The 14,454-nt window shown below is 40.9% G+C and overlaps 1 protein-coding gene across 2 annotated transcripts in view; it reads left to right on the top strand.

Annotated features, from left to right (window-relative positions):
- SLC38A9 (solute carrier family 38 member 9) overlaps nt 1-14,454 on the top strand; it is a 325,631-nt gene that overhangs the window by 289,957 nt on the left and 21,220 nt on the right. For both annotated transcript variants that reach the window (XM_063454040.1, XM_063454041.1), the window contains exons 3-10: nt 1,129-1,261; nt 3,052-3,170; nt 3,253-3,316; nt 6,694-6,787; nt 9,209-9,379; nt 10,843-10,902; nt 11,878-12,072; nt 14,054-14,161. In XM_063454040.1, the coding sequence (XP_063310110.1) occupies nt 1,129-1,261; nt 3,052-3,170; nt 3,253-3,316; nt 6,694-6,787; nt 9,209-9,379; nt 10,843-10,902; nt 11,878-12,072; nt 14,054-14,161 (944 nt within the window). The remainder of the gene's footprint in view (nt 1-1,128; nt 1,262-3,051; nt 3,171-3,252; nt 3,317-6,693; nt 6,788-9,208; nt 9,380-10,842; nt 10,903-11,877; nt 12,073-14,053; nt 14,162-14,454) is intronic.

Below are 14,454 nucleotides of genomic sequence, written 5' to 3'. Positions count from 1 at the left end.
GGTTTTGCATGTGAGAGGCTGCATGTGGGATTGTGTGCATGTATGTAGATTGTTAGTGGTGTTGCGTTTGTGGGGATTGTGTGTATGTTTGGGTGTGGGCTGTTCATATTATTTGTATGAGGGGAGGTTTATTCTGCAGGTCTGTGTATATCTAGCAGTGTGGGTGGCTTCCCTGGGTTCCACTGGGGACCAGCTTGGGCAGGTACAGGTCAAGGACAGGAGCTGCAACATCAGCTGTGGGCTGCTCTACTACATTGTGGATTCCCATTCACAAGTGCTGGGAGGAAGTGATCTGTGATCACTTCCTCTAAGTGCTGCAATGCATAAATTGAGGATTGTCCTTCACTACCTCTTTGTATTAGCAGATATCTGAAGTTTCACTGAGACTCCTGATAGGCCAGACCCTGTTTGGCTCTAGCAGCCTTGAGTGCCGTGGAAAGACACCTCGAGTGCCGTGCATGGCACTAGTGCCGTAGGTTGCCTACCCCTGTCCTAGAGGATCATTACCTCTTTGAAGGGAGGCACTGGCGGAAGGCACTGGCTGCAAAATCCAGCCCTTTTGTCTGGTCAGGCCGAGGAGGGAAGCAATATTGAATCCTGAAGACCTGACTGTGTAGTCCATGGATGCTCCAGTTATTTGTAATGCCATCTATACAGTATCCCTGGCACTATCATCCCATTGTTGGTTGATTAAAAAAAAAAAAAAAAAAAAAGGTTTACGTGTTGTAAATGTGAATTAATCAATACACAACCGCTGCTGTAGATTTTTCTTTTTCTACTAGTATTTGCTTTAGGTTATATTGTATACTGTATTGTATACTGTGTCTCTGGGTGTGCAGCAGGATTGTTTGCTGATAAGTGGGAGAAACGTGGGTTTTGCTTTTCTTTTCTTTTTTGTATATGCTTGATTTTTTTCTCCCAGTTTTGTATTTGAAAACAAAATCAAGCATGTACAAATAGGTTGTAAACATGGGTTAGGAATGCTAGGTACAGTGTGTGTAGCTGAAACAATTGAATTATATTGTTGTCTTTGTTTTTTCAATTATTATTTGTCAGTGTAAATTAAGTAAAATATCAGAGCCATTTTGCTAATATTTTTCATTTTACACCTAGTTTGTCTTCTTACAGGCCCTTTCACATTGACCCTTCATATATTACCAATGGGAACGAAATCCCTCAAAGAGTTACAATGCAAGCATCTGCCATGAACAAAAGGATCCACTACTATAGTAAACTCAGCTCTCCTTCAGAGAGATCACTGGTAAGCAATTAATAATGTGATTTAATTTAAAACCGTATTTATGTTTTCATATCTCAATCTGCATTCACTCTCTCTTCCTACATAATTTTACTTAATTTCTTTCCTATCCTAACTCTTTCCTCATCTGCCACCTTCCGTCTAACCCATCTTGCGCATCTCCAAGAAGCTTAATTTTGTATCTCATATATTTATCTGCTACCTATATCACTTTTATACTATTACATCACATAAATCCAGTTTTCCATGAGCAGAGCTGCTGTTGTCATCCTTAGACAGTTGCTCCTGCCTCTTTGATTGGCCCTTAAAAATATTTTCATATAATTCCACATCTGATCCCTCTCCAAACAGTTTGAGAACCACACAAAGCTCTTGGGCATTCGACAAGTACAACAGCAAATCTGTAGATCACGGGCCCTCCGCAGGAATTCATTTGGATTGAGCTGATTTTTAACACATAACCCGTATGTCTCTACCTGTAAACTTTTGGGATCTGTGTCCCATGTTCAGAGAGCAGTTCAGAGATGTAGGCTGTAGTTGGTAGGCCACACTCCACCCGCAATGTACCAGGGAGCCACCAAGGAGTGTACCAAGGCTTTAGAGCATCAGCGTGAGGTAGGCCCAAGACTTGAGCTTCAATTTAGGCTGCTTAGAATTGCACAAGAAAGACATAAATTGATGCAGTAAATTACCCTGAGGTTTTCAGTGCAGGATGGGACCAGGTTTCGACAATATTTGGTGTGATATGGGTGATAAGCCAGGAGCTGACAGAAATGGCGTGTGGTCAGTCCCGCATGCTAACTCTGGCCATAAACAAAGCGATTTATGTTTTAAATGGCAGACAATTGAGCGCTGAGACTGCAGGGTCATGATCTCTACACTAAATCTGCTTCAATAAGCTAAAGTTAATTTGGAGTATCCCTTTATTCTGTTGGTAGGTGTTTCTAGTAACTTCCCTGCATGTTAAAGGACCACTATAGTGCAAGGAAAACAAACTTGGATACCTGGCACTATAGAGTCTTTAGGTCTCTCCTCCTCCCCCCCTTCCTTCCTCCCCTCTCAGGGTCCCACTCACGCTGGGCTGAAGGTGTTAAACACTTACCTTTCTCCAGGACTGGGCTTTCTCTGCCGATGTCAGCGCTGCATGCGCGGCAAGAGCCGCGCACGCATTCAAACAGTCCATAGGAAAGCATTTCTCAATAAAGTGAGAAGCGCCTCTAGCGGCTGTCAATGAGACAGCCACTAGAGGCTGGATTAACCCTAGTGTAAGCATAGCAGTTTCTCTGAAACTGCTATGTTTACAGCTGCAGGGTTAACATTAGATGGACCAGGCACCCAGACCACTTCATTGCGCTGAAGTGGTCTGGGTGCCTATAGTGGTCCTTTAATCATAGAAGCCCCAAACTCTCTATGCCTCAGTAATAAAATTTTTTTGCCTGTTCCTGCATAACCGGTTGTAACCTTTTCATATATAATAACAATGTAATTTAAGTATAAACTCATTTGTTTTTTAGAGTTGATGTGGTTGGTTGATTTTATAAAGGGTACAAGAAAAGAGGGGGGAGAACAAATGTAACAGATGAGAGAAACCATATATCAAAAGTATTTGACCTTTGACAGTACTATCAAATAATATATTAGCAAAATAACATTTTCTTCAGAAACGTATCAAATGTACCATCTGTACAAGGAGTGCCAGTTCTGATCACTAAGGTGGGCAAAGAGATTCTATGGAAACTGTCAGATTTAGTACTCGTTGACTTTTTTTCTATTTTATTTGTTTATTTGATTAGGTTGCACCAGACCACGTGCTTCCAACACAAGAAGACACATATGTTTACAGTCCATTGGGAACTGCTGTAAAAATTGATGGCGCAGACAGCACAGGAAAAAACTCCAGCCTTGTCACAATGTATGTTTTGTTTGTAAAATACATACTGCTATAATTTGCTTCTGACTGCAAAATCAGCATTCTTTTGTTCTCCTTATTTTAGATTTATGATATGGAACACTATGATGGGAACATCGATACTTAGTATACCATGGGGGATAAAGCAGGTAAGGACATACTTGTCAGAGGCAGTTTGTTTGTTTGTTTTTAAACATGCTATCAAATTCTTAAATTTTAGAACGTATTTTAAATTTCTGGGTCAATGAATATAGAAAGCAAACTATATCACACCCAGCTGAATCAACATTCAATAACCTTTTGAATAATACAAATGCAATATAGGTCACTTATATGTATAGCCCAGTGGCGTAGCGTGGGTTGTCAGCACCCGGGGCAAGGCAAGTAATTTGCGCCCCCTTACCCGTGGATTTTAGCATAGTGCGTGGAGAGAGTGCCGTTTGTGCGTGGAGGGGTGCTGTGTGCGTGGAGGGGTGCTGTGTGCGTGGACGGGGTTCTGTGTGCGTGGACGGGGTTCTGTGTGCGTGGACGGGGTTCTGTGTGCGTGGACGGGGTTCTGTGTGCGTGGACGGGGTTCTGTGTGCGTGGACGGGGTTCTGTGTGCGTGGACGGGGTTCTGTGTGCGTGGACGGGGTTCTGTGTGCGTGGACGGGGTTCTGTGTGCGTGGACGGGGTTCTGTGTGCGTGGACGGGGTTCTGTGTGCGTGGACGGGGTTCTGTGTGCGTGGACGGGGTTCTGTGTGCGTGGACGGGTTCTGTGTGCGTGGACGGGTTCTGTGTGCGTGGACGGGTTCTGTGTGCGTGGACGGGTTCTGTGTGCGTGGACGGGTTCTGTGTGCGTGGACGGGTTCTGTGTGCGTGGACGGGTTCTGTGTGCGTGGACGGGTTCTGTGTGCGTGGACGGGTTCTGTGTGCGTGGACGGGTTCTGTGTGCGTGGACGGGGTTTTGTGTGCGTGGAGGGGTTCTGTGTGCGTGGAGGGGTTTTGTGTGCGTGGAGGGGATTTGTGTGCGTGGAGGGGATTTGTGTGCGTGGAGGGGGATTTGTGTGCGTGGAGGAGGGGTTTTGTGTGCGTGGAGGAGGGGTTTTGTGTGCGTGGAGGGGTTCTGTTTATGTGTGGAGGGGTTCTGTGTGTGGGGGGGTCCTATGTGCGTGGAGGAATTCTGTGTGCGGGGGGGGGGTTCTGTGTGTGTGGGGGGTGTTGTGTGTGTGAGGGGGGTGCTGTTGGTGAGGGGGAGGAGTGTAGTGTGTGTATGGGGGGGGGGGGTTAAAGCATTGATATATTTATATTTAAAAAAAAAAAAAACTTTTGTATTACTCCCCTCCCCCCCTTACCTTTGGTCAGGGCCCAGGGGAGAGGGGGAACAGCTTCAATTCAATCCCTGGTGGTCCAGTGGTGGCGCGTGCTGTTCAGCCTGCAGCTCCTCTGGCTGCAGGCTGACTTCGCTCACCTCCCGCGAGAACAGCAGGCAGGTCGGAACGTTGCCATGGTAACGCACGGCAACGCTCCAACCTGCCTGCTCGCGGGAGGAGCATTCTCGTCTCGCTCACTGCTTCCTGTTACACCGGGTAGGGGATCAGAAGCTCCCCTACCCGGTCTGCCTGCTCGGCCACGCTACATTCTGCGCTCCCCTCCTGCAGGTCATCCTGTAATTGCTGCGGGGCTGGTGCACACTAGGCGGCCACGCACCGGCCCCCTAGTGTGCCGGCCCACCGGGAAGTTTCCCGGTGGGCCAGTCCGCGCCCCCCCCAGATGTTGCAACCGGTGCGGCCGGCCCCCCACGCTACGCCTCTGGTATAGCCCATTGAAGTGGTTACGGGGTTAGTAGACGCTGTACCTTGGTTCTGTCTCAAACATTTATTCACATTGTTTGACAACAATTGAAGGTCTCCCAGGAACTAGACTAAGAGGCTCTGCACTGTCAACCACCATATGTGTATCCAGGGCCCATCTGTGCATGACTCTCTTGTCCTCGTGTTTCTGTATACATTCATTTTTATGCTTTGTTATATGACCATTGCAAAGTGCTGCAGAATATGTTGGTGCTCTATAAATTATATGTTGTATTCAAAATTCAAAAACACTTACGTGATCACTTCCAAGAAGTCTGCCAGAATACTGGCATCTTCCAGCACCTCCACCTCAGCTTCATTGAGCTGTTCACTTGTCTGCTGTTCTCAGTATTGCAACTTGTTGCCTCCATTCTATTAGTAAATCTCAGACGAGTTTATTAAAATGGCTGCTGACATGCACAATTATTTCAAGCAGTAACTGTCAACCAAATGAACAGGTTATACAAATAATTAACAGGTAAAGTGCAAGCACAACTACAAGTTTTCAAAGAGTTTGCTATTTGATTTAAATCATGAGTAAGCAAGAAGTAAATTGCAGGAAAAGTATGTGGGGAAAAAAAACCTCATGCATTGCTTGTCAGCACTGTCGGGGTGCTACAAGCACAATGTTTTCTTCTTTGCACAATAAAAATAAAGAATAATAAAAAAAAAAAAAAAACCTCATGCAATTCAAAAAGCTTGCAAAATTAAAACCACTCACTTATTCTACGGGATGTAAATAGGACTGGTTATTTTTACACTGTATTGCACATGTTTTACTTGCAAAGTTCATGCTTTACCTGCTTTGATCCTGTCCTAATGGACAAAGTGGAAGGGAGGAAGGTTAAGTCAGAGATGATACGTGGCCATTGCGTATCTTCTTATGGGCAGGGAGGTAGAAGAGGCTAATGTGCATCTAAGCATTGATTTTTTATTTTTTTATAGATATACATGTATTATGTGCGATAAGAGGTCTTAATAGAAAAATGCAAAAACTCTGAAATAGTTTCACATTGTGTTAAACAAAATGTTACATTGTAGATTATTCCTTAACCCCTTAAGGACACATGACATGTGTGACATGTCATGATTCCCTTTTATTCCAAAAGTTTGGTCCTTACAGGGTTAAAAGGAAACTAAATTGCCAGGAAATCAGTTTTTCTGGCACTATAGCTTCCCCCTCCATCAAGGCCTCCCTCATCTGTATCTTACCTGGGCCCAGCATTTATGTCCTTTAGCACTGGCTTGAGTTTGCCATTGCTCCTCCCCCGACTAATGCGCATGCACAGCAATGGCTGTGCCCGCATCAGTACTTCCCATAGGAAAGCATTACACAGTGCTTTCCTATGGGGATTCGGGTGACGCTGGAAATCCTCATGCATAATGTGAGAACGTTCAGCATCACTTAGGCCACCAAAAGTCACCTAAGAGCCCGGAAGTCCCACTAGTGGCTGTCTGGTAGACAGCCACTAGAGGTGGAGTTAACCCTGAAAGGTAATTATTGCAGTTTCTTAAAAAACGCAAAAATTTCCTTTTCAGGGTTAAGGGACCTGGGACAGCGCACCTAGACCACTTCAATGAGCTGAAGTGGTCTTGGTGCCTATAGTGTCCCTTTAATTACATGAAAAATGTTAGCATCTAATGCAATGCATTTATACTTACTCATGCTGACTGTCCATTTCTTTTGATTTTAGGCTGGTTTTACTTCTGGAGTTTGCATTCTCCTGCTGATGGGACTTATAACTCTTTACTGCTGCTATCGGATTGTGAAATCAAGAGGGGAAATACGTAAGCTTATATTTCTAATCTTCCGTACAGCCAATGTAATTTATTTAAACCCAGGTTTGCTGCATTTCTTAGAAATGCTTCATTTTCCATCAGTACTAGTTCCTTGTGCTTGAATATGTGTGTTGGAGATACAATTTTATCATTTGTTTTATTTAATTTTATTGTGTTTGTTTGTTTGTTTTTTCAACATAACCAGCAACCAAGTAGCAAATTTGGGATTCAGACATTTTCGAACTACATATGCATATAATTTACACCCACTATAATTTCCCTCCTCAGCTAAGCTAGACCAGAGAGGGGGGTTAGATATTTGTCTTCTGCCACTGTACTGACTGCTTCAAAGGTCGTGCAAAACCTAAAGCAAAGTGGCAGCCAAAAGGACCTACCTCTCCTTCCAAGAACAGTCTTATGGCTATGCAGCCTTAGTGCTTGATCCCACAGTGAAAACACAATGCCTTTCATAAACAAGAAAAAAATTTTTTTAGATACTCATGAGTGGGGGGTGATTCCTAAGAGATAACCATAACAAAATAAAGAACACAAATCAGGAGTAAGAATAGATGACAGATCCACCCTAATTTTGTGGATATACCACACAAAAAATAGAATAAGGGACCATTCACTAAATGGTGTTTCGATAGTCTCAAGAAAAATAGAGGGAAAATAATCTATAGAATAGATATAGTGCACGAGCTATGATGACCTCTAATGGTAATGCTATAGATTTTCTTGACATCAAGCACCATATAATTACTGATATATCTATATATAGTCGTAGAATAGTCCCAAGCAGGCTTAAAGGGACACTATAGTCACCAGAACTACAGCTTAATGAATTTGTTCTGGTGAGTAGAATCATTACCTTCAGGCTTTTTGCTGTAAACACTGTCTTTTCAGAGAAAATGCAGTGTTAACACTACAGCCTAGTGATAACTTCACTGGCCACTCCTCAGATGGCTGTTAGAGATCCTTCCTGGGCCATGGCTGCCCAAAATGCATCCAAACATTCAGTGTCTCCTCCCTCTGCATGCAGACACTGAACTTTCCTCATAGAGATTCATTGATTCAATTAATCTCTATGAGGAGATGCTGATTGGCCAGGGCTGTGGTTCAATTGTGCTGGCTCTGCCCCTGATCTGCCTCCTTGTCAGTATCAGCCAATACTATGAGGAAGCACTGTGATTGGATCAGGCCACCACTTCTGATGCTGTCAGCAGACAGGTTGCTATTCTGAGGCAAACAGCATGCAGAGCTACAGCTTCAGGCTTGAATACAAGTAAGATTTTGCTGTATTTAGGGAGGCATGAGGGGCCCATGGGGGCTAGATGGTGGTTTTAACACTATAGGGTCAGGAATACATGTTTGTGTTCCTGACCCTATAGTCTTTCTTTAAAGGACCACTATAGGCACCCAGACCACTTCAGTTCAATGAAGTGGTCTGGGTGCCAGGTCCATCTAGGGTTAACCCTGCATCTGTAAACAAAGCAATTTCAGAGAAACTGCTATGTTTACAATAGGGTTAATCCAGCCTCTAGTGGCTGTTTCATTGAGCGGTTAACCCCTTCCTCCCCCTTCAGCCTGGCGGGCGTGGGACCCTGAGCGTGGGGAGGACCTAAAGACCCTATAGAGCCAGGAAAACAAGTTTGTTTTACTGGCACTATAGTGGTCCTTTAAGATAAGAGCTGTTCAAATCGCATGAGGAGCTAATAGGGGAGAATGGCAACAAATAGAAACAAAGTAAAGTCAATGTTGGTGTCACTGAGACTATGACTAGGAGTGTGGAGCTTTGCAACAAATGTTGCCAGCTTCCAGAGAGAATGGAGAATGAAAGGGTATACATCAGATAGATGCACTAACGGTCTAATCCACTATCTGTAAACCTACTGTGCCTTCGAGGGCAGTCCTTAAATTAAAGCATATCTAGTTCCAACCCCTAATGTTATAATTCCTCTAAATAAAGCGATTATGACATTGAGAAATTGTCTGCAAATGTCTCGGTAAACGCAATCAAATGACTTATTATTGCAATGTGAGCCGCAAACAGGATAGAGCTGATTTCTGCTATATATCGGGTCAGCAATAGCAGTGTGTGCAGGCTCCTTGTGATCAGAGTCAGGTGACTCCCAGCCTAAGTTGTTTTGGTTATAGTTATGAATTATGGAGCATTGAAGACAACTGTATTGATACTAGTGGGTATGTGTACAAGCCTATAAGGGGTTCTGACAGAAACGCGTATCTTCTTAGCGTATAGCTGGCTAAGCATCATGAGAAATGTAGTCCATGACTGGTTTAGTGGCAGATGCCAGCAATCATAAGTCTAGATGGTATCAACATATGCACTAATATACACAGTATATATGATCTAATATTATAGTGTTTAGTAAATAATTTGTGAGTGCTTTTGTTTTTGTTTTCTGTTAGCATTCATAAATACATCAAGCTGGGAGTTTCCGGATGTTTGTCAATACTATTTTGGCTCTTTTGGGCAGTTTTCCAGCCTCTTATTTTCTTTGGTATCCCTTATTGGAGCCATGATTGTCTACTGGGTACTGATGTCTAATTTCCTCTTCAACACGGGGAAATTTATTTATAGTAAGTATTATTTTAGTCATCTTAGTTGACAAACAGATTTATGGGTGTGATATTTGGTAATATGACAATGTTAAATAACTCTGAAGAAGACATTTTATCAAGGGTTAATCTTGGAAGACATGTAAATCAGTGTTCAGTCTCCTTATATTGATATATGTAAAAGCGCTTTCACTGTTAAAGGAACACTATAAGCGCCATAACCTCTATAGCCCACTGTTTAACAATTTAAACATAATTACTTAATCCCATTGAAGTTGTTATGGTGCCAGACGGTCCAGTGTGCCATTTCACCTAAGGCGTTAAACTTGTTATGAACAATCTAACCCCAGAGTTCTGGACGCTGTGCTCGTTATGAGGAACAAAATCCTCAATACCACAACCTAAACCAAACCTTAGTTTGTTGCACTGAGCATTTCCTACAAAGCATTTCCTTGTTTTATCTTGCTCAGTAAAGCATGTTGTGATATTTTGGCCATTATATAAACCAGGGGTAGGCAACCTATGGCACGTGTGCCACGCACGGCACTCGAGGTGTTTTTGCACGGCACTCAAGGCTGCTGGAGCCAAACAGGGTCTGGCCTATCAGGAGTCCCAGTGAAACTTCAGATATCTGCTAATACGAAAAGGTGGTGAAGGTCAGTTCTCAATTTATGCATTGCAGCACGTAGAGGACATGATTTCAGATCACTTCCTCCCAACACATGTGAATGTGAATCCACACTGGAGTAGAACAGCCCCCAGCTGCTATCGCAGCTCCTGTCCTTGAGCTCTACCTGGGCAGCCTGGTCCCCACTGGAACCCAGGAGAGCCACACACACTGCTAGATATACACAGAGCTGCAGAATAACCCTCCCCCATATAAATAATATGAACAGCCCACACACAATCCGCACACACTCAACTCCACTGACAATCCACACACATGCACACAACCCCACATGTAGCCTCTCACATGCAATACCCCAAACAGCACCTCACATGCAATACCCCAAACAGCCCCTCACATACACATACTACCAAACACACAATGTGACATTTCCATCCACAAGCAGCCCCCATACGCAGCCCACATTCATAGGTATCGTACACGATACCACCAACTACTCATGAACATATACAATATAATAGCTCATATACGCACATATACAACAATACAAAGCAACTGCGGTGTAAATAACTTAAGCACAATGCGGCAACATACACACTTCAATTTAATAAAATAAGATCGATACTCTACGGGACATCACAATCGTATTTCGGCGAAGTGCTGCTAAAAGGTTGCCTACCCCTGATATAAACGTATAGGACATCATGCTTGATAAATTGCCTAATCAATAAGTATTTGCAGTTATAAAATATTGACATACTGACACAGAATAATGCAATGGGTTCAACGATTTACATGTATTTGTTTCTATATATATATATATGGTATATATTTGTATTTATTTATATTATTTCAGATTACGTAAATCATATCAATGTTACTGAAGTGGTCTTAAGCACCAATGGCAGCGACAAAGGTAAGATAGTTCTAATTTTATGGGAGATTAAAAATAAAATGCTCAGGAATTCTCCTATAAATATATTGTGGTATTTTCTAAAAACACACCGGAATTTGGCAGCAGCCAGTTCCTCAGGAAGCCATCACAAAGGTAAACATCATGTTTAAATAGATATTTCTAAGTATTCCTATCTGCCCCTTCACCAGGAAATAACCCTAAAAGTTGTATGTGTAAGTTTAGAATGTCTTATTTTAAATAGGATTGACACTTCAGCACAGAGCTAGGTTATGCACAAAAGGCTATGTCCGTGAATTAAATAGCTTGCTGAGTTGTCCTAAGACATGTGTTTTATACAATGCATTTATATATTTAATTTGTGGTGCTTTTAGTGTATATATTATTTTTTTTTTGTGGTTGGGGTCAAAATATTTGAATACATATAAATGCATACATATTCATTTAATTTATTCATCTTGTTTTTATAAAGAAATATCTCAAATTTCAAGACCTTGTGTATAATTGAGGTAAACAGAAAGTAGCTAGTTAAAGCTAAAACTGAGAGTGTGATAACAATATTTATTGGATAAACATTGTATCCATATTATTTTATGATTTCATATTTGCGTTAGCGTAGGATAGCGTAAAACATATTGCTAAATAACAAGCTACATTAACAGTGTGGAAATAGGAAATATTATGAAGAGAGTGAACGTTTATATTAAAAGTCGGGGGCTCGATCCAACCTTGAAATTCAAAGATAGCTAGAAGTTCACAAAATATGGAATATATTATATGTAATATACCAGGTAGTATCAATTAAATGTGTTGTGAGTATGGATATGCTGTATAGACTTTCTAGGTACTAAAATGATGGGATATTGGGATGTTTTCCACTGTTCCCAGGATGTTAAAAATGATAATTTTAATATCTGATTATGTGTCCCGCCTCTTAATTATCTAACCTTTGTTCTATTCTGGATTATCGTTTTACAGTTATTTGCCCAAATATTATAATCCCAAACCACTCAAATGACTCTATGGAAGATTATTTTGCCAATGGCACTGAGTTTCAGGAATTTCAGACATGGTGGAATAAAACAGATACAGTTCCGTTTTACCTCATTGTTGTTTTGCTTCCTCTTCTGAACTTTCGCTCTCCATCTTTCTTTGCCAAGTTTAATGTTTTAGGTAAGTTCTCCTTCATAGTATCTAAAAATTATCACAAAACTGACTAATGACACTGAAACCCAGTATTATCATTTTTTGTGCACTTTTTTTCCCACATTGAATGTTGTGTTACTTTGAAAAATGTTTGTATATTTGGACTAAACACGCATACCAAACCCCAGAAATTCAGCCATATGATCTTAACTGAGTAGAAAGAGGAGATTTCTGTATGTCAAGAGACCTGACTTTACCAAGATAAGTCGATCCGATCCAGTAGTATCCACTTATTTTTATTACAGCAGAAATCACATGGGGCTTACAGCATTTGTATTAAATTATATTACTGGTATTTATATAGCGCCAATATGTTCCTCAGCGCTGTACAATTAGTCGAGAACGTACAATGTACACTGGCCAATACAAAAAGTAAAGAGGGCTCTGAGCTGAGATTTAGCCACTGAAGCTCTTTTATATAAAGTGCTTAGTTAGATAGCCCATGAGCTTACAATCTAGAGGCATGATCCCATTCCATCACAGGTACATATGTACTTCTCACCTAAGATCACCAGGGACTGGCACTGGACCTGTTCCTGGGTTAGGGTTGAGAATAAAGATTGTAAAGACTTGACCCTATACAATGACCCTGGCTGTAGTAGGTCTGCTACTGGGTTAATTAATTTGATACACAATATAAACATGAATAACGCACTCTGCGTTAATTATGGTAAAAAAAAAATTAATAAATGAGTATGCAAAAAAAATTCATTTATTAAATACTGACCCCGTGTACTATAAAGAGGCTACTTGGAAAAAATTGAAAAAAATTGTTGCCCTTTTCCTAAATACATATATCATGCATATGAAACAAACTCATAATATTTACAGCCAATGGCAATCCCATTTCATATATCATACACAAAATATAAATTCATGATATATACAAAGCTATGTACAACTAATTTACAGTCCTAATGTCCCATACAGGTAGGGATAAAGTAAAGCTGTCTTTGCAGGGATCGACTTGTAGTAGTATAGAGGGTTTTGCTTGGTGATGGAGTAGTCAAAAAGGAGTGCTCCTGAGTGAAAGGTACATATTGTAGTAAAGTCGTCCTATGGGGTAAGATAAATTGATCAGCAGCAAACGATCCTGTAGGACGTCATCTGGTCAGCAGTAGAAACGGGCCCGTAAAGACATATTTACTTTTGGTGAGATCCACCCATATAAAGCAGTATTGTTTAGTGCACTACTTTTCAATATTGGACTACTATATATTTTTTGCCTAATTTGTGCTCTGATTTTTTTTTTTTTTCCATTTTTCTCTTTTAACCATTTTGGTGATATTATTTTTCTTTTTTCTATTTTTTTCATAAAGGCCTAGCATTTGGTGGATCCACTTGGGATATTTTATCCCTACCTGTATGGGACATTAGGACTGTAAATTAGTTGTACATAGCTTTGTATATATCATGAATTTATATTTTGTGTATGATATATGAAATGGAATTGCCATTGGCTGTAAATATTATTTGTATATATTATGAGTTTGTTTCATATGCATAATATATATGTATTTAGGATAAGGTCACCAATTTTTTCCAAGTAGCCTCTTTATATTACACGGGGTCCGTATTTAATAAATGAATTTTTTTTGCATACTCATTTATGAATTTTTTCTTTACCATAATTAACGCAGAGTGCGGTATTCATGTTTATATTATGTATATATATTATGAGGTTATAGTGGGGTTAACCTCGAATACCTGCACCTAAACGTGAGTGAGTGCCAGCACAACTTTGGTTTTTTGTAATTCATTTGATAGTATAACTTTTTATTTTACTACTACAACATAACTGTTCTGTGATATGTTAGAAATGGAGTGTTGTTTTAGGTCATAATTATCAACAATTCATGTAAATCTGTTTAAGTATGTTGATCTACAGCACATCTCCATTTTTTAAATTTGTACTTGAGTTTGTAAAATCATTACTGTTTCATTGCAGGAACAGTGTCTGTAGTGTACTTGCTATCTCTTGTTACATTTAAAGCTGTTCGTCAAGGATTTCACATACGTTTTCAATGGAATGGAGTAGAAGACTTTTTCGTACCTGGTAAGATGATCATGTTTTGCAACTATTACCGGGAGCTTTGCTGAGAATAGAAAGAAGTTGATGATGTAAGCCCTACACACTTGCTGAGTATGTGCACTTTAGCACTTAGCAGCAGTTCCAGAAAACATGTTGCCCCAGCAGCTTACTGGTAGCTTCATTCATGGCTTTTTATGAATGTACCTGTACACGGATCCATTCTGAGAGGTTGGGAATTGCACCTATGCTAAGTAAGTACTTGTGCGCGTAAGCAGTTAACTTACCTTTTCTCTCACACGTTCTGTAAGTGGGTGGCT

This window comes from Pelobates fuscus, chromosome 5 (assembly GCF_036172605.1).
Source record: "Pelobates fuscus isolate aPelFus1 chromosome 5, aPelFus1.pri, whole genome shotgun sequence".
Classification (NCBI taxonomy): Eukaryota; Metazoa; Chordata; class Amphibia; order Anura; family Pelobatidae; genus Pelobates; species Pelobates fuscus.
This window is presented reverse-complemented; position numbering and strand designations above follow the sequence as displayed.